The 24,983-nt window shown below is 45.2% G+C and overlaps 1 protein-coding gene across 8 annotated transcripts in view; it reads left to right on the forward strand.

Moving 5' to 3' along the window:
- ST3GAL3 (ST3 beta-galactoside alpha-2,3-sialyltransferase 3) overlaps positions 1–24,983 on the forward strand; it is a 153,007-nt gene that overhangs the window by 117,265 nt on the left and 10,759 nt on the right. For 7 of the 8 annotated variants that reach the window (XM_015588967.2, XM_015588968.2, XM_006911397.3 and 4 more), the window contains 4 exons: positions 9,245–9,339; positions 13,349–13,412; positions 14,243–14,338; positions 14,639–14,825. In XM_015588967.2, coding sequence (XP_015444453.1) covers positions 9,245–9,339; positions 13,349–13,412; positions 14,243–14,338; positions 14,639–14,825 — 442 coding nt within the window. The remainder of the gene's footprint in view (positions 1–9,244; positions 9,340–13,348; positions 13,413–14,242; positions 14,339–14,638; positions 14,826–24,983) is intronic. The other variant, XM_015588969.2, reaches the window with a different exon arrangement.

Consider the following 24,983-nt stretch of genomic DNA (forward strand, 5'->3'; position numbering starts at 1 on the left):
AAAGAGAAGAGTGTAGGGGGTACCTGAGGCGGGAGAGGTGCCAGCTCACAGGGGCTTTGTGAGCCAGGCTAAGCTGAAACGTTATCCTCTAGTAGCAACTGCAGTCGGTAGAAACCCATATAAAACTTATTCAAGCAGAAAGAAAATATCTTGCTTTTTAAAACTGTTAAGTTGAGAGCTAAACCATCTCCAGGCTCACCTGAATCTAGGACCCAAAACAGTGTCTTTCTACCCATATCGTAGCTCTGCTTTTCTCTGGGTTTAACTGTTATGTATATAGTTTCTCCGTGTAGCCACAAAGATGACTCCAGCGGTTTTAGGCCCAGGCTTGGCAAATTTATTTCTTAAAGGTTCAGATAGTAGATATTTTTAGCTTTGTGGGCCATATATTTTTTGTTACAACTACTCAACTCTGTTGTTATAGCATTAAAGCAGCCATAGACATTAGGTAAATGAATGAGCGTCACTATATTTTAATAAAACTTTATTTATAGAAACAGGCAGCAGGTCCATGGGCTGTAGTTGCACAAGCCCTTTTCTAGGCTTACATGGTCTTTACAGCTCACTATGTCAGAGAAAAAAAGAGATTCCCACATCTCCCTTTGTCCAAATATTATATCTCAGAGAAGAATTTGATTTGTCTCACTTGGGTCAGATGCCCATTGTTGAGCCAATTACTATGGTTCCAGAGGGTGAAGTATCTTGATTGGCCAGCCTAAGACATGTGCCCATCCCAGTAGCAGTGGTGGGGTCAGCTCAACTAGGATCATGTGGACTGAAAAGTAGAATGGACTTACTTATAGGAAAGGGTAGGAGGAGTACAGATACCCACTGCACCATCAGCAAGAAAGAGCATGAACTAAATGCCCCAAGTTACCAGTGATGATCCAGCTTGAAATTGGTCCTGACAGCCTCAGGGCACCAGGCCAACCTCAGCCATGCTGATGTACACCCCGCCCTGGCCTTTTCCCTCTGTGCAGAGTTTATACCTCAGCTGCTTGATTTACACCCAGTCAAAATGTACTTGCCCACTCATTTCTTCCTCACACAGTGCTCCACCTGCTGAGTAGGACTAGAGAGAAGATTCACTGGGAGGGGTACCAGGTTGAAGCTCCTCTGCCCTTGGTGGGCACTGCTTCACTCTGTCCAGCCTCAGCAGTCTCTGCCCTTGTTTCGAAGGGAAGGTTCTCTTCTCTCCTGTGCCTTCACCTACACTACCCTCGTCCTTGAATACCCTTCCCAGTGTTATCTGCCAGGCTCACATTTGTCTTTCAAGGCTCAGCTCCATCTTATCTCCTTCAAGAAGATTTTCCTGTAGCCCTAAGATGGTCTAAGACCTTTGTGCCCCTACCTATCGCAAAACACAGGATGAGCAGACAAATATTATAATTATTTATTTACCTGTGTCTACCATTAGTTCCTTAAGAGAAGTACCAGGGTTAATTTACCTTTAGGTTCCCAGCCAGCACTCAACACAGGACTTCGTACTGAATAGGTAGTAGTTAGGTGAGACAGGAGCTTCATGCTCCTGCTTGGAAGAGTACTTGTTGGTTGATACCTGCTGTTTGTCTCCTCTACCTCTGGGCTGCTTCCCCTGGATAGATACCGACCTGCAGTTCAGATTTATAATCCTTTCTCCTCAGACTCCTGCTCTTCTGTGGGATCTATTCAGGTGGCCAGCAGCAGAAATGGCAGCAAGATGTAAACTTGTAAGACCTTTAGAAAATGTTCATCTTTCTTGCTTGCTTGGACATGTACCAAGGTCTTACTGTGCAGGATTATTTATGGTGGAGCTACCAGAGCAAGATCCCATACAAGGCCAGGTAGATTCCAGAAACCCGTGTCCTGCTTTGTCCACCCTACCACTTTCCAGAGCAGGTCCTAGGAAGGTGGATCTGTGGGGTTTGGCTTTCGCCCCATTGGATGACAGTCTCACTTTTTGGGAGCCAAGACCTGTGGTTGAATTTAACAGGCTAATGCGCCGTGGCCCCTGGTCTCAGGAAGGCTCTGCTTTCCCTTGGTCTCCTGAGCTGCTCAGGCTGCTCACACTTATTTGGAAAAGTGGCTAGGGGGCTGGCCACCCAACCACACAGGCACAGATGGAGAGCTGAAGCTGCGTGTTGCCATAATCCAGCAAACTCACATCTAGAGGTATCTTTTTTAGTTGGGTTGGTGAGAACTAGAATGAAGACTTTAACTCTGGGCCTGCTGGTGCCCACACTACTCCCCACCCTCTAATAGACCCAGTCAACTTTCTTGCTGGTCTCTGGGTGTGGACTGATGTCCTGGGCCTTAGGAAGTGGTTTAGGTTGATGAGCCAAATTGGGAATGCTCACTTCTAAACTGCACATCAGCCACACCACTGGGCATTAAATGAGCTAGAAGATCCCTTCAGAGGGTCCCAGGTTACCGTTCCTGGTGGTCAAAGTCTGTAGGTCAGTGGACAGGTCAGCCTCTTGAGTCTTGGGGTCCCAGCCTTGCTGTGAGAGGCACAGGAGTCAGACTCACCCTTAGCATGTGCCTTTCTAGAGCCCCAAATCCCCATACTCATTACACTGTAGGATCTGAGGGGAAAAGACGGGCAGTTCCCAGTGCAACTTCCGTCTCCTCCTTCCCCTGTTCCTTCTCACGCACTCACACACGCCCTATTGAAACCTGATCCTGAGGCAGCCTCAGGTGCTGAGGCTTTCTGGCAGGGCTGGCAGGCTGGGGCCTGTCTGCTGGAGCCTGCCCCACCCTGCCTGCTACCCCTTAGGCCAGGGCAAGAAGGTCAGGCATCCCACACCCCTGCTAGTCTGACCAGTCATTCTGCAGCTCAGGGGCCACCTCCGTCCTGGCCAGGCCCGCAAACTGGCACCCTAGTCTCTGGACAAAAGCCCCTGGATTCTGTTTCAGGTGTAGCTTGAGGCTCTGCCCAGGCCACCTGCAGAATTAACACAAACACACACATACATATACCACCTCTGCCATCACCCCACCTCATTTCCTGCTGTTTATAGCCCCTGGCTCAGCTTCCAAGACTGCAGACACTGAGCCACCCACGGGGACTTAACAGAGTATAGTGGAAACAGTAAAGGAAGAGTTCTAGTCCACCTGCAGAGGAACTTAAAGAATAAGAAAGATTTTCTAGGCAAAGAGAGAGGGAAGGAGGTTGGGGAATAGAGGGAGGTGTGGGGTACATTTCAGGCAGCGAGACTACATGCATAAACGCATGAAGATTGGCACGTTCAAGAGCTGCAGATGTGTACAGGACTGGTGGAACATAACAGCAGTCTCGGCGTAAACCCAGATTGCATTAGATTGAGGAGGGAATCGTAGCGAGGAAGATGAGACAGAATATCCATTGCTTTTTCTAGAAGTTTTGCCATGAAGGGATAGAGAGAGAGATTGGTAGTTAAAGGGGATATACATGGTCAGGAAAGTGTGTTTGTTTGTCTTCATATCAAAGACACCTGAGCTTGATTGTGTGCTTAGGAAGAAACGAACAGGAATGGGATCCATAGCCTGTTGGGAAGATCAGCTTTGGTGCGCGTAGGGGTAGGGTAGGGAAGCAAGAAGCTGAAGAAGGTTCTGTCTGGTGATCTTGGTTTGTCTGTGAAGCTAGAGAAGAGACATCTGCTTTAAGAAACTTGGAAAGGATAAAGAGTTTATGGAGAATGGAGAAGGTTTAGAATAGCTACTGAGCAAAGTCAAGGGTAAGCTTCAAGTAAGCTTCAAGTCCATGAATTTGTAGTGGCATCAGTCCATGTGAGTGCATGGGGTGTGGCCGTCTGCGTGTGTTCTAGCAGCACTTCAAGTCTAAAAAAATACAAGAGTATGGGATTAAATTAGTCTCTAATTGGATTTTGCCTAGTAGATGGGACAAAAAGACCATAGAATAGGAGATGCAAGGTCCTGGCAAAAGAGAAATTGAAGAGAAGGGATTCTAGCCAGCAAAGAAATATACCCTAAGAATGAAGAAAACTTTTCTAAGACTCAAAATCTAAACCAATAAGGGTAAAGATTGATAAATTTGAATACATTTTAAAAAGTCTATTGCAAAAGAGGGAAAAAAGAAAAAAGCAAGAAAACATAATAAGCCAAGTAAATAAAAAAACAAACTGGGAGAAATATTTGTAATTGTATCTCAGAGGGCTTATATATTTGATATATAAAGAGCTTCAAAAGAGAAGATTGTTAGCTAACACTGTGGTGGTAATTGTGTTGCAGTATGTAAGTGTATCAAATCACATTGTTCACCTTAACCTTACACAATGTCATATGTCAGTTATATCTCAATAAAGCTGGGGGAGAGGTGGGAAGAAAAAGACCAATAACCCTGTAGAAATCTGGGCAAGAGATTTGAATCAAGTTCACAGAAAAAGAACTGCAAATGGCCTTTTCGTACATAAAACAGTATTCAATTCCACTTATAAAAAATATACAAATTAAAACAATACTGAAATAGATACTATTTTGCACCTATCAAACTGGCAAAATTGAAATGTTCGACAATGTACTCTGTAAAGCTATAGGGGAAATGGCACTTTTGTACGTTGCTGGTGGTATTGCACAATAGTACAGTCCCTGTGGAGGAGAATTTGGCAGTAAGGAGCAAAATTACATGTCTGTGTTTTTCCTTTGACTCAACAAACCCACTTCTAGGAATCTATTCCAAAGATACATTGGCGAATAGAAAAGATATATACATGAAATTATTCATTATAACCACCTTTGGTGGAACCAACTTTATAAAAGACTGGGAACAACACAAGAGAGTGATTAAATAATATATTGTACATAACCTAATGGAGTATTATAAGACATATAACTTTATACTACTTTGGAGTGATCACCACAATATATTATAGAGTGAAAAGAAATTAATAGGTGAAATAGTATATATGGTATGTTACCTTTTTATTGAATAAAGAAGGAATATGCACATGTATTTGCTTATATCCAAAAATAACAAAGGAATGATAAAATACAAATATTAAAAATGAATATGAATACTGTATGGGAATAGAATTAACAGAAGTCAGACACAGAGATGAAAGTTAGACTTCTCTGAATATGTTCCGTGAATTTGTTTTTGGAACTATGTAAAGTTTTATCATAAAAGAAAATTAAAATGAGGGATGAGCAATCCCTAAAAAACAGAAGCAAAATTAAACAAATGAACCTAACTGTGTATCGTTGATGAATTGAACTCAGCAGAATTATTTCAAGTGACAAAAGCAAAGTTATTTGTACTCGTCTAGTGGGGTATATACTCTAAGGCAGAAAAATGCAAAGAAACTTTAAATTGTTTTTAGTAATGATAGTGTTAGTAAAGCTGTTCTGAAATTATTATATATTTTTCTATATTTGTATGTAAATAATCAATATGTATATATAAGAACAAAGCAAATAAGTCATTGTGTTACTGTCACTATAAACAAGGATGTCAGCTTAAGAGATAAGAGATACAAATATAAAATCAAAAGGTAAGTAAATAAGTTACTTTTATGGTATGTGAATTATATCTCAATAAAGCTATTAAAAAGGAAAAAAATATATAAGTACAAATCTTGTAATCCTGAATTTGAATTGAGAATACCAATATAAATGCATGATGTATTTTCTCTTCAAAAAATTATTTTCTAGCTTTGTCTCCCTGAAAAGTCCTGGGAACAATGACTAACCCATAGTAATATGAGCATCCCTAGCCATGCAGATGGTGGTCTCTAAATACCATTTTCAATTTAAAGGAACCAGGGCTCCTTGGGAAAGTGATTGATTCCAGGCTGAGGCAAGAAAGATACAAGATGAGCCTGGAACATCTGTACATACAATAAAGCAAGGACATTATCTAAGATTACTGAAATGTGTCAAAAAGATTCAGAAGCCAAGATGAAAAAGCCAAAGGGGGAAAAAGAGAGAGGAGGAAACCTGTGGACTTAAAAGTGACATAGAGATCAGCCAAATTCAATGTGTAGACCATGCTTTCATTTCGATCTATAACAACCAACTATTAAAATAAGTGACAAACATAAATGAGACAATAGGAGAGATCTGAAAACTGACTCGGTATTTATTGCTATTAAATTATAGTTAGTTTTTTAGGTGTGATTTAGATGTGGCAATGGTTTTAAAAGGACTTGTTTAGGTTTTTTTTTTTGTTTTTTTTTTTTTTAGGTAACCTTTTAGAAATTAATGGTGAAATATTTTATGGGTGAAGTAGCATGATACTGAGATTCTCCAAAATAATACAGAAAGAAAGTGGATGGAGTATAAAAGGAACAACATTGACCGCGACCGATAGATAATTGCTACATCTGGGTAATGGGTCCATGAGGGGGAAGTAGTTCACTGTGCTGGGTTAGTTTTTGTTTTTCAACTTTTGTACATATTTGAAATTTTCTATAATAAAAATTTTTTAAAATAAATACACAGAAGGAACAAGAGTAGCCTTTGCACAACAGGAGAGATCTGAAACTAGCAGAAAGACATGCTAGAGCAGAGCAGGCTCAAACTTTCAAGGAATACAAAGAGGGTCTACAAAATAAGAATCCAAAACATGAGGGTCCAATAGAAGAGTGAGGTGAAATGGAAAATGTCTGAAAACAGATAATAAGAACAAGAAATAAATAAGTAGAGGCAAAGATTTTTAAGAAACCCTTATCAGGCCTATTTAATGCTTTTTGCCATGATCTCTCCCCTGAATTTTTCTTGTCTATTACTTATTGTCTTAGCTCTGGCTTCTATAACAAAATGCCATAAATTGGGTGGCTTATCAACAACAGCAGGTTTTCGTACCGTTCTGGGGCCAGAAGTCTGAGATCACAGTGACAGCATGGTTGGGTTCTGACGAGGGCTCTCTTCTGGGTGCTTGACGGTGACTTCCTATATTCTCATGCGGAGGAAAGAGAGCTAATTAGCTCTCTGGCCTCTTCGTATAAGGGCACTAAGCCCATTCATGAATGCCCCACCCTCGTGACCTAATTACCTTCCAGAGACCTCCATTTCCAAATATCTTCACCTTGGGGATTAAATTTCTACATATGAATTTGAGGGTGGAAGAGGGGGGGGACACAGACATTTAGTCCATAACACTGCTGTTGCAACTCCTACCTTTTTGATCGTATTTTCATTTGTGTATCCTTGTACATTTGATTGGGGTTGGGGGGCATTGATTTGTGTCTGGTTACCAAGTTTACAGTTTTGCTGTTTGACCTGCTCTCTATGAATTAGGAGAAAAGTTGTGCCATTTGCGTAGCAATGCTTTCATGAAATATAAAGTAAAAACATAGTCTACAGAGCAGTCTAAAAAATAATATGGCAAAGGAAAATCAGTACCAGATAGATAGCAAAAGGTTAATTTGTGTCTGTGTTGTAGGCTAATGGGTTTTTTTTATTGATTGTGTGTGTGTGCGCTCCTGTCTGTATTTTCCCCCAAAATTAACATATTATAATTGACACCAAAAATGAGGGGTTTTTTTAGAGTAAAAATTAACATAATAAACTTTCTAATTAGCTGAAAGAAAGAGTGAAGGGAGAGAAAGAAGGAAAAATGTTGAGACTGTTTGGCTGGATCTTTAGGGGATTTTATTAGCATATGACATCCAGTACATACAGGGAAGCAGATAAAATCCTGTCCAAGCATGACTGAGAAACTTTGCAAAACTTTTATAAGCTCAGCCCCGACACAGACGGAGATATTCTTCCTGCAGGCCTTTCTAGGGACCTTGTTTCCTTTGCTGTTACACATGGACTGTGGCTAGGATCCTCAGTGCCTCTGGTATAACATCAAATATACTAATTCAATTAGGTTTTATATACCAGGTATGAGAAACATGCATGACCCTTACACACAGAAGGGAAGTGAGCTAACTCAGAAATCCAAGGGAGAGTGGCTTTGCAGGAATGGCCTTTCTGTGCTCTCAAGTGTTGACAACTTCTTAGCAGCGAGTAATGTGGAGGGAGCAGGACTGAAAGTTTTTTGCCTCCTTCAAGTTCACTTCAAACCCTCTAATAATGTTAGACCTCTGAGTGATTACTGATATAATACGTCCTGGGCATGGTGATTATAATGGTGTTAGTGATGATAGGAATGAGAAATATATACTTGAGTTAGAGTATATTAGTGGGGCTAAGTTCTAGCTTCTAGGCTTGGGAGGCCTCTTTTCCAGTTTTCAGTTTTTCAGTGGCTGGTTCAGGTTGAGTTGAAAGTAAAGAGATGGAGCCACCAAGGCCTAGGCCTTCACACATCCATTCTTGGCCAAGAAGACCCTAAGCAGGCCCCCTAGCAAGACTCAACATACAGTAGAAAACCAGGCGCTAGCCACCTTCCAGGTTGTCAGGTGCCCTGGAAAAGGTCTCAAAACCAGGATCCTTCATTCCATGTGAAGTCGTGCTGTCCAGGCATCTCTGAAGAGCTTGATTCCTCCTGTACCTTTCACTGTGCCCAGATGCACCCTATCTGACTTTGTCCTGGCCTCCCCAAGCCTGCACCCTGCCCTCATCCGCTTTCCCCAAACAAGTGAAACTTGCCTTTTGCCTTCTCCTCAACTCAGCATCACTTCACCCTTCTTTCTCTCCCACCTTTCCTGGAGGCCAAAATTACTCCCTCTCCTTAACCTCCGTAGCAGTCCCTCACCTCCTGAGGAGCTTCGTGTTCCCTCTGTCCTTCTCTCGGCCAGCGAATGTTCTCAGGCTCCCGCTTGTCTGACGCTTCCCCCTCAGCCCTGCCTCCCAGCCGCAGGATACTGCAGTTTTGCTCTTCTCTTCCAAACGTCCGTCTCCTATGGCTGTTCACCTGCTTTGCCCTCTCATTATGAATTCTCCTTTCTCTTCACCCTGGGTGGTCCATCTCCCAGGATGCTCTCCAAAATTCTCTCTCCCTGCTCTGGCTGTACTGTGGGTTATTTTTCCACCCCACTGGACAGTGTCTCATCTCTGTGTCCCCAGATTACAAGAACAGTGTGGGCAGCAATGACTATTTGATGGATGCATGCCTGGATAACCTGCCAGCGAGCTTCCACTGATGAACGGGTCTTATCTCCCAACTCCTACAGCTGGCCACATGAGGACTGGACAGGCCTGCTTCTTTAAACTCAGGCTCCACTGAACAAGATCTGTCAGACCCCACACAGCACCTACCCAGCGAACAGGCTGGGGTAGGAAGGGTGAGCTGGAATATGGGAAGGTGGCTTCCAGCTGAGCCCACCAGTACTCTAGCCTTTTGCATTTGGGGGTCCTCAACAGCCCTATTGTATTCCAGGTTCTCCAAGCCTGCACCCATGTTCCTGGATGACTCCTTCCGCAAGTGGGCCAGGATCCGAGAATTTGTGCCGCCTTTTGGGATCAAAGGTCAAGGTATGTTGGGAACCCTGACCCCTCCACATTAACATCTCATCTCCCAGACTGTCTCCCTACACTTCAGGACAGGGTAGTACCCTCAGAAGTCCCCATGCTGGGGCTCGTCTCTGCTCCCCGACTCTCAACAATGCCTTACCTTCCCTCCTTTCCCTTCCTGTCTTTTTCTCACTACTTTAATGAAATATTTACTCAGGGCCCACCATTTCGTCAGGGCTAAGTATATCCCAGTGGAGTAGACAGGTAGGGTCCCTCTCCAGTCTAGTGGAGATGCAGACATTTAGAGTACAGGACAGCAGGGCTCTGAGGAGGGAAGAAGAGTGCTGTGAGATCACAGAAAAGGAGGGGTTAGATGTGAGGGGAAAAGCCCAGAGAAATAGAGCCCGTCCCCCGTGAGTGCCCCCAGGCACCTTCATCATCCCCCTCTGACGTTTCTCACCTTTACCTAGTTCGCCCTCCAGTCCTTTCCTATCTTGTCCAAGGCTAACCTTTCACTCCTGTAGCCTCAGAACTGTCTACTTCCATTGCCGTAGGGACCTCACGCATGCAGGACCCTCCTGACTTAGGACTTTCCCATCCCTCGCTGTGGAAAGCTTAGCAAGATCATCACACGCTGGAATGTGAAACTCTTTGGGTAACTGTCTAAAACTGGAAGAGTTTGCGTTTACTTAATATTTAGAGAAGTTAAAATTTTTAAAGTGTGTCTCTATTTACATGTAGTTTAATAGATTTCCCTATTTTGAAATATTCATTTTAAATGTCAAAAATCTTACAGAACTCCCATTTTTAGTAGCTCTACTTCTACTGAATGTCGAGTGCAACAAAAATATTAACTAAATATACTAACTACCCTTCATAAATGTTTTTTTAAAAAAAAAGACTTTTTCATTTCTGATAGTTTAACAGTTCTGTTTTCTTGTCAAGTTCCTGTACTATTTCTTGGTTTGGTCGAGTTTGGGCTTTAGGATCAGACAGAAGGATCAGATCCCAGTACTACCTCTTTACCAGCTGTGACCTTGGACAAGTTACTTAACTTGTTTGTGCTTTAGTTTCTTCAGCAGGTAAATGGAGAGAATAATACCATTGTAATTGGTTGTGGTCAGAATTAAATAAGATAGCTGTTAAAGGGCTGATATCATTTGGCCAGGGGACCCAAGAATACCTGAACTCTCCAGTCAGCCAGCCTACTCCTCCTTGAAAAGAAGACAGTGGCCAGCAAAAGGACACTCTTAAACTGGAGCTTTGACCTCAGACCTCCAAGGACAGATCTAAGGAGTTGGGCTGAACCATATAAAGAACCCCTTTTTCCTGGGTGCAAGTAGCCAAGCAGCCTACTCCTATCTTCTGAATCCTCACTCAACCCTCTGATCCTACTAAGCTACAAAGGCCAGGAAAGACCAGTGCAGAGCCACTGGCCGCCAGCAAGAACAGAGAGCCCAAAAGTGTATGTCCTTTCTGCTAAGGTTCCCCTCCTAGAAAACAAAAACCCAGGTGGCAAATAAATGGCCATATGCTTCCTTAGAGGTGAAATTGGAGGTGGGAAAAGGAGGGGAGCTGTGGCCCTCCCTAAAGCCACTGTCACATATATCTGAAGGCACTTAGTATGGAGCATGCCTTAAATGTTTGTTTCTTTTTCCCATTCAACTTCTGGAAAGATTAGCTGTGTCTTCTGTCTCCTCTCTCACCATTTACTCCTGAAAAAAATGTCTCCCCTCCCCCATTCCAGTGAAACTGCTCAGTGCTCCTGTGAGGTCCAAAGGATACTTTTTAGTCCTTAACCTGACCTCTCAGCTGCATCTCACAGCGTCTTCCCATCCTGTCTTTTAAAAAATTATGAGGTGGTTATTTTTAATTTTGGAGGCATCCTTTCTTTATGTGAAATATTTCAGGCACATAAAAAATCATAAAGATATTTGCACACCAGTGTTCATAGCAGCATTATTCACGGTGGCCAGGACATGGAAGTAACCGAAGTGTCCTATGATAGATAATTGGATAAAGAAGCTGTGGTACATATATACAATGGAATATTACTCAGCCATAAGAAGAGATGAAATACTGCCATTTGCGACAACGTGGATGGACCTTGAGATAATCATGCTAAGTGAAATAAGCCAGACAGAAAAAACTGAAAACCGCATGATATCACTTATATGTAGAATATAAACCTAAAGCAACAGGACAAACAAACAGATACTCATGAACATGGACAATAGACTAGTGGTCACCAGAGGGTGGAGGGGAGAGGGGAGGGGGGAGATAGATGGGGTAAAAGGGGGGCTCATGAACATGGACAATAGACTAGTGGTCACGAGAGGTGACCACTAGTCTATTGGTGGAGGGGAGGGGGGAGATAGATGGGGTAAAAGGGGTCAAATATGTAAGATTGGAAGTTATGTAAATTATATCAAGTGAATAAAAAATATATATATACATATATATATATATATAAAAGCATAAAGACTAATATAATGAGCACTCATGTACTCTATACAGCTTGACAAATAAAACATGAGATACAATTAAAGCTCTGTGTGGCCCCTTCCCACTCCATGACCCTCTGACCCCAGAAGACCATTATCCTGGTTTTGGTGTTATCATTCCAATGCCTGTTTATATATTTCTACAACATATGTATATTCATTAAATAAATGGCATTGATTTTGCATGTTTTTAAACTTTATAATGGTAATGTGTGTGTGTGTGTGTGTGTGTATTTCAAATTGATTTTTTTGTTTATGCTCTTCAGATTTATTTGTATTTGTACACATAGCTCTAGGTCATTTGTTTATTTGTATATTTGTTTTTACTGCTGTGTAGTATTCTGTGTACCACATTTACTCTATTTTCCTTCCTTTGGTGGACATTTACATTACCTCTAATGTTTTGCTATTACAGTTCTGCAATGACCATTCTCGTGCAAGTCCTCTTAAACATTTGTCTGGATGTTATAATGCTGTCCACCTAAGGGTAGAGTTGCGAGATCTCGGTCTATACACATCTACATCTTCACTTGATATTATTAAGATGCTTGATATTATTAAGGTTGTACCAATTTACTGACTTTAGCTTTAGATCTTTATTCACATTGTCTTTTTTATCTTTCTAACAAGTCTGCAGAGTAGGAATTACCATCTTCATCTGAAAGATGAGGAATCTAAAGTGCAAAGAAAGTGACTTATCTAAGGTCTTAAGTAGCAGAGCCAGGATTTAACTCCAAAGCTAACATCATTATACATTATATTATAATGCTCTCATTATACCAGAGTTCGAAAAGAGAGCAATCATCATTTCAAAAGCTAGAGAGAGACCAAGAAGAGTGAGGTCTGACTAGTGAGCACAGGCTCTGAGAGCACAGAGGTCATGAGGCCCTTGCTGAGGGCAGCTTGAGGGGAGTACAGGTGGGCAGATGCCAGGCCTCAGGGCTTGAAGAAGTAAGGAGGTAAGGAGGTAGACACAGCCTGGCAGTAACAGGATTCGAGATCAGCAGTGTTCAAGGGAGGAAGTAAAGGGAAGAAATGAGGCAGAGTGGTCTGGCTGGGCTAGCTGACTGGGACCACTCTTCTCTTCATCATTGGTTTCCTCTTCATTGGCTCTCTGGCATCTGCTTGGTGAGGGCACAGGAATGAGCACAATGTAGTCCCTATCTCTGAGTAGGTACTCTCATCCGGACAAGGCCCGGGCCTGGGCACGCATGTCCTGGGGCCTGACTGCAGAGCCTCCCAAAGCCAGATGAGACTGCCAGGGAAGGGCTAGGGAAGAAACTGCATGCTGGTGCTGAAGACTGGCTCCAGGCAGAGCTGAGTACCTACCTGTTCTCCTGCCCCTGTCTCCTTTCTCAGGGAGACAGGCCAGTGGCCCAGCCAACCTAGTGCCCAGAGCTCCCTCTCTCCACCTTCACCTCCTCCCTAGCCCCAGGAACATGTGCTTCCAGGTCGGCTCATTGGCCATACATGTCATAGGAACTTAAAGTGACCCTCTAACAGTAACCTCTCTCCTCTATCCACAGACAATCTGATCAAAGCCATCTTGTCAGTCACCAAACAGTACCGCCTGACCCCGGCCTTGGACAGGTGAGCCACTTGCTGCCCAGCCTCCTGCCCCTCAGCTGGCAGCGGGCCTTTCCTGGACACGAGCAGATTCTCCAGCATATCCCCACATGCGCACACAGTTCACACGCTGAGGTGGGTGAGCAAAAAGGGGGCAATCCAGCTGGGCTTGCACCCTGTTGGCAAGACATCTAAGTCCTCAGACAGCAAAATTCTGAGGGCAAAAACTAAAGACACTGAGCTGGGATATGCCCAGCGTTGGAACTGAGGAGCTAGGTGGTGGTGGCAGCTGAAGGAGCCATGGCTTACATCTAGGAGGCAGTGACAGCTCTGAAGCCAAGAGACTGTAGATAGAGGAAGCCCCATGATCAGGGGCAGGAGAGCAAAATGAGTAGGGTCCTCTGGTGGCTATTGGGAGCATAGGGGCTTCTGAGTTGAATATAAGCCCGCCCTGAGTCCCGGAGCCTCCAGTCCTATTTCTCTCTTCCTGCTTTTCTGGCATACCCTTTAAGCTCAGCCCACTTTTTCCTCTCTCCTGAAAGGTGCCTAAACCTCACTAACTTGAGGAATCTTTCATCCAGAAAGCCATCTCCCAGGACCTCCTTCCTCACCTCTCCAGAGCTAGTGCCTGAGCCCTTTCCACACCCATTGGGGGTGTCCGAGAGTTCCAGGTGGCCCAGCTACCCGCAGTGTGATTCTGGCCTCTTCTCAGAAATGCTGCCAGAATCTCATCAGTCTTCTTCCTCTATCCCAGCTTGTGCTTGGCCAAGGGCATGGGGTCAAGGGCCAAAGGGGTAAGGAAGAAGGAGACCTTGTGGACAGCTCTCCAGAGGTCTCTGCCTCTCTCCCTTTAGCCTCAGCTGCCGCCGCTGCATCATCGTGGGCAATGGAGGTGTCCTTGCCAACAAGTCTCTGGGGTCACGAATTGATGACTATGACATTGTGGTCAGGTGAGCTCCCTGAAGCACTGCCTTGGGCACCAGAGTGTCCTGGCCCAAACCCTGGTCCCTGAGCCCATTGACAACTGTCTGTCCATATGGCCAGTTGGGCTGGAATGTCAGCAGAAGCTCCAAGAAGAATCCTGGGTTGGACGATTTTGTAGTGGAAATCTAGATGGCACCAGGTGACCTGGGCTCCCCACTCTCTGCACCGGGGGTGTTCTGGGGTCAACAAGAGTACTTCCCCAAACAGACACACAGACCATATGCAGTGAGCCCAAGGTAGGCTCTGACTGGGCCTGCTCTCTGTAGACTGAACTCAGCACCAGTGAAAGGCTTTGAGAAGGACGTGGGCAGCAAAACTACACTGCGCATCACCTACCCTGAGGGCGCCATGCAGCGGCCTGAGCAATATGAACGCGATTCTCTCTTTGTCCTCGCTGGCTTCAAGTGGCAGGACTTCAAGTGGCTGAAGTATATCGTCTACAAGGAGAGAGTGGTGAGCTCCCTGTACACCAGCTCCTTCCCCTCTTGCCCGGGCCGTGCCCAGCTTCCAAGTCAACCCTTTCCCCTGAACCCAGCAAAGAACAAGGAGGAACCTTTCAAAAGAAGCATTAATAACCAAAAGCTGAAAGATACCCAAACACAGTCAAGGGACATAGAGGCCAAGGGTGACTGGCCCAGACTCCTGGAGCTGATATTCCTGATATCTGCTACCTGCCTCCAGATACCCAGGCTGCAGGTCCTTTCTCAGCCTTCTCTAGCCACACCCCAACCCAGACCCTGAGTCCCTCCTCAACAGCCCCTGCAGGCCTTTTCCTGGCCCTAGAGAAAGCTCTTATGTGGCTATCTCTAGTATTACTCCTAATCTTTATACTCTCCTGCCTTGACCTTGTAGTTGCCTCCCCAAGTCCCTCTTACTTTCTGTGAAGTCTCTCTGACTCTGGTTGTGTGGGTCCACCCTCATTCCCAGCCAAGGGAGGAAGGCCTTATTCAGACCTTGGGGCCATTCTGGAGGAACAGCAGACCCCTCAACTTCACACCAATTCTCAAACTCATGCATAAGCTCTGACCTCTCTCCACTTTGTACTTTTACCACTGACCTGAAGTTGGGCCCCCAGCCTGCCGTTGAGTCTGGTTCTACTCTGGGAATGATCAGATTCTACACTTATTGTTCTAGATGGGCAGTGGTCAAGGTCCGTTTCTTTAGGGGGGTTTATGTGGACCAGTATGGTCAGACTGCTCCTTAATGGACCACCCACTGAGTCCCCTCCTGAGTCCTCTGTGTCTCAGCTCTGGGCCTACAGGGACACCTGCCAACTTGTCCAGGCTTGTTCTCCCTCTTCCCTCAACCAGCTGTCACCAGCCACCCCAGGGGAAGGGCACTGCAGAGTTCAGGCCATTCATCTTCTAATACCCAGGCCTCCTACCAGAGGAGAATGATGACAGACGACCCTCCGCCTACAGTAAGAAGCTGGTTGTTCTCTCTGGAGGTTTAGAGGAGAGTTGTGGGGTGGGAACAGCGTAACTCGCCTGTGGTCGTCTCAATGCAATTTGATTTAACTCCACCGCCTTTTCCCAAGCAAGGCCAAGTACAGGCAGTGTCAAGTAGGTAGCAAGAAAGAGAAGACAGAAGTCAGGTCCAAAAATTCAGGTAGGTGGGACAGTAGGGAAGGGGAGCCCACCTCGGAGCCAGGCTGAATGAGGCAGCCAGGCTCCACTGAGTCCAGCCAGGCTCCCTAAAGGGGAGGAAAGGGTTTGGCTTCAGCCAGCCCCTGCTGCAAGCATGCCCACTGCCAAGCAAACAAGGCAGAGAATATGGGGCTAGGAGAACCTGTCTCTTTGCCTTGAAGGCAATAGAATTGGGATCACAGGTAGGCACTTTTAAGGGAGAAATGGAGGAAAACTGTGTCTGCCTTGGTGAACCGCAGAGAGCCTGGGAGCTGCTTTCTCACCTTGGCCTTCTGACCATCTGCCCACTCCCTCCTGGCATATCCTTTCCTCTGCCCATGGACACCTGCCACAGGTACTCCCAGAGGGCAGGACCCTTGTCCCATTTGCTTTTTTTAACCTCTCAGTGCCCGACCACCATAAGTGATCTAGAATTGGCTCAAACACCAGGTCCTGCTTCCTGCTGGGCAGACTGGGATAGGACAGGCAGCCCAAGTCAGGAGGTCAGCGGGATAGGTCAGGGCCAGCTAGATGGGTGTTATCACATGTTCCTTCCAAGAACACCAAAGTCAGTTAATTCAAGGCTCTTACAGTTCATCCAAGGGAGTAAGGAAAGAGAAAAGGAAGGAAACCAACTAGAGTTAGAAGACTCACTACCCAGGCCACTCAGGGAGCAGACAGCAGGGCCTCTTTTTTCCTAGGAAGACTCTGAGGAGTGCACCACCTAGCCTGTCCTTGGTTGCAGGCTGATCCAAGGTACAAGAGCAGTTGGGATGAGGAAGTGTGGGCTGTGCTCAAGCACACCCTCACCTGTGTTGATGTCTGTGGCCTGTCCTGTCCAGACCATGCCCAGGGATCTGGGACCAGCCTTGTGTTGGTGAGAACTCGTTTTCAGGGTTGATGGGGTGAGTTGGAAAGAGAGAGAGGAGACAGAGAGGAGTCCTCTGAAGTTCTGTGAGCCTTCCCTGGCTCCAAAATCAAAGATAATTTGGGTCTTTAGAATGAGCTGCCACAGGAACGCCAATGATGGCCTTACCAGTCCCAGCACCCAGAGCAGGCCAGCCTAGGCCCTCCTGGCTACCCAGGAAGCCTCTTTTTAGTACTCTTCTCCACCTCAAGCCCAGGACTAATGCCTTCACAGGACTTCTCCATGCTCTACTTCACTTCTCTGGCATCTGAGACATAGGTTAATGTGGGAGAGGCTACTCTCCAGGCCCCTCCCATCTAGTGCCTTGGGGTTACATAGACTTAGGCTTACATTTCGATGCTGTGACTTATTAGCTGTGTTACCTTAGGCAAATTACCTAGGCCTCTTAGATTTAGTGTCACATATGAAACAGGAGTGGTATTACCCATCTTTCAGGGTGGTTTTAAAAATTAAGCCAGATGAAATATAGAAGCACCTAGCCTAGTGATCAACAGTAAATGCTGTCTGTGGCAATTATTAATGCTATTTATTGTTTTATTATTATAATTATAATTATTATTATTATTGGTGGTGTTGCTGTTAGAAAAGCCCAGTTACACTAAAGAGTGAAGCATTTGTCTATCTAGGCTGCAGAGCCTGACCTAGGAGGTGACCTAAAAGCAGAGGTCAGAGGCCAAGCCTAGAGGAGGGAGAGACTCAGGGCCTCCGGGGAAAGGCAGCATAGGTGGGCTCACAGTCTGGGAAATCCACAGGGCAAACAGGGACACCATATAGGAGATTCCCATATAGGAGGCCTTACCGGACTAGGCCCAAGCATGTCCACCTGCCCCTAAACGTATGTTCTGTTCCAGTTTCTGAGAGAGATGCAGAGCCTTGGGATGGGCTTTGCTCAGAAGGAGCTCAGTGTGGACATCACCTCACCTCAGGGGAGACTCAGTGAAGGGCACCTGAAAAGGGTGGTGAAGCTGGGATGGGACACACTATGGCCTCTACTGCTTGGTGAGGTTTCTCCTGAGCCAGCATCCATGGTCCCCACCCCACAGTCTCCTTTCCAAACCTAAGACAAGCTTTCCTCGGATACCATTTCCTTTGCAGCCATCTCCAGTGGACACCACCTTTTCACGTGTACCCTTTAGCCCCTGCAAGGGCCAGGAAGACTCCATGCTCATTCTCCATTACCACATCCTCACCATTGCTCCTCTATCCTCAGATAAAAAAGTGCTCAGGAATTGGGACTCACATCATCACTACCCACTGCTCCTCTTCATCACTCTCATCTGTGGCCTCTTGGTTACTGTGTCTCATAATCATTATCATTGTTGTCTCCTCTTCCTGCCTCTCTCCCTCCTCTTCTTCGTCCTCCTCGTCCTCTCCCTCCTCCTCCTTCCATCATCCTCACCATAGCTGTCATTTATTAAGCTCTTCAGTTTACTAGCCTTCTTTGAATTCCTTCATTCAGTTCTCATAATGACCCTATCAGAACAGTGGGTACTGTTATGCCCATTTGGGAGGATTAGGAAACTGAGGCACAGAGAGGATGATTTACTTGCTCAAGATCACACAACTAGTTAAGTGGTAGAGCTGAATTCAAACCCAGTCCTTATGGCGCTAGGGATCTTCCTAAGAAATAAATCTGACCACATCACCTTCCTGCTTAGAATCCTCCACTGACTGGCTCCTACCAGCCATGGCCTGCGTAAATGAGGAAAAGCTACCATTTACTAAGTCCTTCTACATATCAGGCCTGGGGCTACCTGACTTGCTTGCAGTATCTCAGCCAACCATCTCAACAACCCTGTGAGGCTGGTACTATGAGTAAATGGTAGAGCAGCATTTTGGACCAAATGTATCCCTTTAACCATCACACTATAACACCTCTCATTTATTCATTGAATCATTCATTCAGCAAATCCAAGTCAACCACCAAAATCATATGGAGCCCCATGCTTCACATATCGCCTTTTTCACTTGACAACTCTCTCCTTATGACTCCACGTCCAGCCAGTTCAGTACCAGGGAATCACCCATGGAGAAAGAAACTACAGCCGAGATGGCAACACTTGGTAGTGTTACCTTACTAGCATCTTGCTACTGCTTCCCACTCCTGTGTCCTGTCTTTGGTCATTGTTCTCAGAACCTACCCTTACCATCTTCAATACCTCTGCTATACCTCTATCCCTATTCTAAGCAGACATCTCATATCCAGCCCTGCAGATAAAATAAAGGTCATCAACAGTCAAGAACTCTCAACTTCTCAGCCTCCAATCTACAGATTTACCTGCATGCCCATTCACCTCTACATCCCTCCTCCACCATCCTTTCCCTGTTGCCTCTCCTGTTCAAGGTCAGGATGCTGTCTCCTCCCACCTTCTCAGGAACTGTATTTTCTTTCTCTCTTTTTGTCACCTCTTTACTGGATCCTTATATCTATAAATTTGTTCAGGTCTCTCTCACCTTAAAAATAAAAGCTCTCTCCTTAGCTTATGTTCACCCTCTCTCCTTCTCTTTCAGGTTGTGGAAAGAGTCATCACCTGTTCATGATGCATCTCCATGTTTTCTCCTGTTTCTCAACCCTCTCCAGCCTAGTTTCCAAACCTCTCTCTACTGGCAATGACCTTCTGATTCTAAATCCAGTGGACTCAACTTCTGCCTCCCTTTAAAGGAACAACTTGTCAGCAAATATTCAGTGAGCATTTACTGTGTACCAAGCACAGTGCTGAGTTCTAGGGATAGTCCCTGATTCTTACAGGCTGATGGCCAAAATCCTGGGAAGCATGCTCCATTTCAGCATAACACTCATCACTCTACTCTTTTAAGCCCCTAGAGGGCAGGAACTGTCCTGCTTATTTCTTTAAGTCCATCAGCTCCAGCAGTGTTTAAAACATAGTTGGCGTATGTAAATGAAAGAATAAATGTGGAAACTGAGGCCCAGAGTAAGGCAGTAACTTCTGGCAAAGTCAGGTTTCCAACCTCAATCTTCTGCCTCCCGGTCAGGGCTCTTGCCACCTTCGTGGCCCTGGGAGAGCGTTCTTTCAGATTCAGACCCTTGCATCCTTTTGCTCTCCGCTGGCCTCTTCTGGGCATCTCTTTCCTCTTAGCCATGTTTGATCTTCTTTCTGTGGTTCCAAGATCATTCTCCTTGATAAAGAAATGAAAACCGAGCCGTCCCTGGCGCTCTGCCTCTTTCACTCGTCTGTCAGCGTTACAAAGTCAGCCCCAAGCCGCCGCCTCTTTTTGTTCATTGCGTTTTCCAAATATAGTTTTCAAAAAAGTGTTTGACCCTCTCCTCATAGCACACATCAAAATAAATTCCAAATGGGCTAAAAAGCAAAACATAAAAAAATACAACCAAAGGAAATTTTAAAGAAAGTAAAATAGAAGTCAAATCCCTGAAAGGAGGAGGACTTTTAAGGGACAGAAATGCTTTGGAGAAATCAGATGTGATAATACATGAAAAATTTAAACAACAACAAAAAGACCGAATACCACCAAACTCAGATAAATATATTTTAAAAATATGACAGACAGATGGTTTTTATTGGGAAAGTTGACAAGAAAGCCATTAAGACCCTAGCAGATAACAGGCGGGAGACTGAACAGATCACACAGAAGGAAATTTAACCTAAACAACAAAAATATGTTTAACTTTCCTAACAGCCAGAGAAATTCATGTGAAAACAACAGGATGCCATTTATCACCTACCACATCTTTAACGAATGTGTTTAAATTGTAATACATGATTTTGGCAAGAGCGCATTGACAGGTGCTCTCAAAGGCCACTGGTCAGAGTGTAAATGGGGACAAGCTTTTTGGAAAGGAAATGACACTTGGCACCAAGAGCCATGACCCAAGGGAAGGAAAAAATCTACACACAAAGATTTTTATTACAATGTTATTTATAATGGCCTAACCCATGTATAACCTAAGGGATTTATTATGCAAATTATGGTTCAACTACTTGACAGACCATAAAGCAGCAGCAGTCCAGCAACCCTGCAGAGGGTGATGACACTTGGACCAGCCATCGTGGCCATTCTCACCCTTTCTCCTTTGGTACAGGTAAAGTCAGTGAAATAGCACTTGATATTGGGAATGGAAGCCAGTTTATTCCTCTGCCTCAGCCCACATCTTCAAGTTTCATTTTCTCCTTCCGTACAACGGAGAGAGTAAAAGCGTCCCCGAGTGGCTGCCCATTATCCCGCAATACGGAATGAGTGGGGGTGCATGTGATGGTGCTCATCTTTGAATGACGATCACCTTTTGAGAAGTGAGACTCAACAAGGCGAGCATTACCTGGGCACAAGGCAACACATGCCACCTTGGTCAAGAAACTGTGGCCACCCCATTTATTGGCCCCCAGGATACTCATATAAGTCCTAGACCCTGACCAAGCTGCTTGCCCCACCCTCTCGTAGATGTTGGCCAGATGATGATGAAGCTTCGGGCACTGAGAGCAGCATTGGCAACAACTGGGGTCTATTTAGTGAATTAAAAATAATTCAGTATAACATATGTGGCACGAGTGCAGTAGTGCCCTTAGACTTGAGCAAGAACAGTGTCTGGCTCTCCCCCAGCCACACCCTTTGCCATGGAGCAAAGAGGAATATGCAAGGTCAAGAGGGAGATGCCCACCCCAAGCCCATTCTCCCTTGCTAGACCATTACCAGGTAGTAGAGACCTCAGGATTTCTTGCCCTGGCAGTCAGTGCCAAAACCACTTCCATCCTCCTGAAGGCAGAATACACTTCCCTGTATATACCCCTAAGCCCAAGGAGGGCTGCTTGCAGAGGCTGAGAGCAGAATTTAGAGGTGCAGGCTAGGGAATCCACACATGCATGCACAATACTTCTCATGGTGTGGGATGGGACCAGGAGTGGGGGGAGAAGGGAGGCAGGCTGGGGCTAGCTCTCCCTACACCACCATGGTCCAGCAAAGATCTCTAGAAGTCAGAATTCTAAATGCAAACCTGGCCTTCCGGGTCATTTTTCAAGGGAGGATAGAATATATTTTATTTAACAGTTCGATACCTAGATTTGTAACTTTCAAATGTTTAGAATCAAATTTAGTCGTGTGGTACATGGACTTCCATTTGTAATTTTGCCCCTGGCTCCACAGTGTCAGGATGAGCCTACATAGATGTGGGGACAAGGGCTGGAGATAAGGCTGGACAGGCAGGGGACACAGGGTGAAGGGTCTTATAAGCTAAAGTCACATCAAGGAGCTTGGACATTATCCTGAGGACAAATAATCGCAGCAGTTAGTGAGCTAACTTTGTGCCAAACATGTGCATGACTTTTAATTGTCATAGCACCAACACTATGAAGTACCAATTAGTCATATTTCCCTATTTTATAGGTGAGAATAATGAGACTTAGAAAGGGTAAAGAACTTGTCTAGGGACACGGAGTTAGTAATTAGGGTGTCAGGGTTCAAAAACAATCACTGGGGCAGCCCAGTGCTGATGAGAGCATGATGGGAAGGATGCAGGGGTGTGATGGGTCTACGCAGAAACCACAGATTGGGTAGTTGGGGACAAGAGAAAGGGGAAAGTCAAGAGAGATGGAGGATTCCAGTCTGAGTTGTTAGGAAAGAATCGTGGTGGTTAGATCCCTCAGAAAATAGATTGAGTAAGAAAACAAACCTCTTAGGCCTTAGTTTCTCTAAGAAGACTGGACAAGATTTTCTTAAAGGTATCTTTTTATATGATTCTAATTCGTGTTTTGAGGGCTGTTCATTGTCTGAAATATTATAGATTATATTTGTACAAAAAGCAAATGGCTTCTATATAACAGGCACTCATGTATTTGTTGATTGAATGATCCAGGTTGATCTTCGGCTCTGAAACATTTACATCCATAAATAGCCTTCTTTTCGAGCTCTTCTTTGCTTTGCGTATAGTTCTCTTAGTATGTCACCTGGCTCTTCCTCCCATTTTATGTACTACGCGTGTGAATATTTTTGGGTTATGTCTTATATGTGTATATTTTAATTAAGTATAGCAGATATTTTAAACCTCCCTTAGTTTCTTACATAATGATAATCATACCATGTATTGTACACAACCCTGTCTCTTCCACTGAATTACAAACTTCTTTGGAATAAGAAAAACAAAAACCAGACCTACACTCTTAATTATCCTGACAATATGTTTCAATGGGCAGTGGAAGGAGCCACGGAAGATTTTACCCTTGAGAGTGTCAAGATCAGATTTGTGTAGGGAGGTGAAGAAATTAAAGGAAGGCAGGATAGAGGCAGGGAGACCTGGTGACTGCTTGAGTGACCCCAGTGAGAGTTAGCGACCTGTCCTAAGGCAGGAGCAGAAGGAGTGAACACATCTGCCCTACTCTGGGCTGCAGAAAGCCAGCCCATGTTTAGTCTCTCTGCTTCCAGACTTCTCGTCTTGGCATATAGACTGTCTACAGAGGGAGAAAGAGGCTGCAGAAGAACCCTACAGGGGTGCAGGGAGCCACTGCGGAGCCTGGCTGGGAAGGCACTTTCTTCCCAGATACTTTCCCCCATTGCTCCTGGCTATTCTGACAAGAGCAGAACAAGTTGCATCATCAGGAGTCTGGCGGCTCCACACAGATGAGCTGGGTCCAGACTTGACTGAGGCAGGGACATTCCTGAAGAAGGAGGGATTCAACAAAGAATGCAGCCCACAGCTGGCCTTGAGGAGTGGTTTGACCATTCCAGGGCCAGCGTCTTTATGGTTTGACCATTCCAGGGCCAGCGTCTTTTGGCTGGCTTTATAGGCCTCTGTGTTGTGTCCTGTGGGTCAGGGAAATGAGATGTGAGAGGCCGTGGGCCAGATTTGATTAGGCTTTCTGGGATGGGGCTATGTTCTGGTGGCACACTTGGTAGTGTCACCCAGCAGCAGGAAGGCCTTCAGTGCCCAGTGCCCTCCTGCAAGGAACCAGAGGGATATCTGGCTCCCCATCTGCAGGAATGTCTGTCTGTAGAGTGGCCTCCCACTGGCATCTGGCATCACCGACCACACCCTCTGCTTCACTCTCTCGGCTTCTGTGACACTCACTCATCATCATAATAGATAAGATTTATTGAGTTTTTGCTCTATGCCAAATGTGGTATATAATCCTCGCAACTATCTGGGAAGTAGGTCTTGTTATTCCTGTTATGCATGAGGAACTTGAGGCTTAGTGAGATTACAGAACATGCCCAGGTCACACAGATGTGGGATCCAGATGTGACCCAGGCTTTCCAGACTCCAGGGCCCATGAACTTCCACTGCACCACACTCTCCCTAGTGCCTCCAACCTCTCTTCTGTTCTCAGTGTCTTCCATGGGTTCCTCTATTTCCACCTACCTCTTAAATGCTAGTGTTTACAGGATTCTGTTCTGGGTTCTCATCTCTTCTCACCCTATACCAGAGATTCCTAACCTGAAGGCAGCAAATCCCTTTAACTTCAGGGATTCTGTGACCCTCTGCGGTGGTATACAAAATGTAATGTGTATGTGCCTGTGTGTGTTTTTCTGAGAATAAAATAAACACACAGCTTTTATTTTAGGAGATAGGCTGAGGTTTTGTTGGTCCTTAATATTTTTACGGCCGGGGTAACATGGAAATTCCCAAATCTGTCTTCATCTTATTGTTCCTCTCCCTGAAATTCCTGAAAGGACTCTGCATCAGGACAATGACAGATGGAAAAAAAAGTAATTAGAAGCCCTGAATTGTGCCAGTTCATCGTGCCAGTTTCCAGTGCCCTAACACAGGGCTCTCTGGGGCTTGAGACCCAAACACAGGCCTCCTTTTCCCCTGAATCCCAACCAGCCTTTCTCTGCACTGCTGCTGGCAGCTGACCTGACCCTAAGGCAGTCAGAACTGTAGAGCTCACAGCACCCAGCTGAGCTGAGGCAGAGACCAGGATGCTGCTCCGAGGGGGCAGACTCTGCCTTCACGTATCCACTGCTGCATAGGGGCAGGGAGTTAAAAAAGAGTGGGGGGTGTGTGTATGTGTGTGTGTGAGAGACAGAGATAGAGAGACTTTACCTCATACCAGTAAATGTGACACACTCAGTTTGCTAAATCTAAGCAGTCAG

The sequence above is a fragment of the Pteropus alecto genome, unplaced genomic scaffold (assembly GCF_000325575.1).
Source record: "Pteropus alecto unplaced genomic scaffold, ASM32557v1 scaffold484, whole genome shotgun sequence".
Lineage (NCBI taxonomy): Eukaryota > Metazoa > Chordata > Mammalia > Chiroptera > Pteropodidae > Pteropus > Pteropus alecto.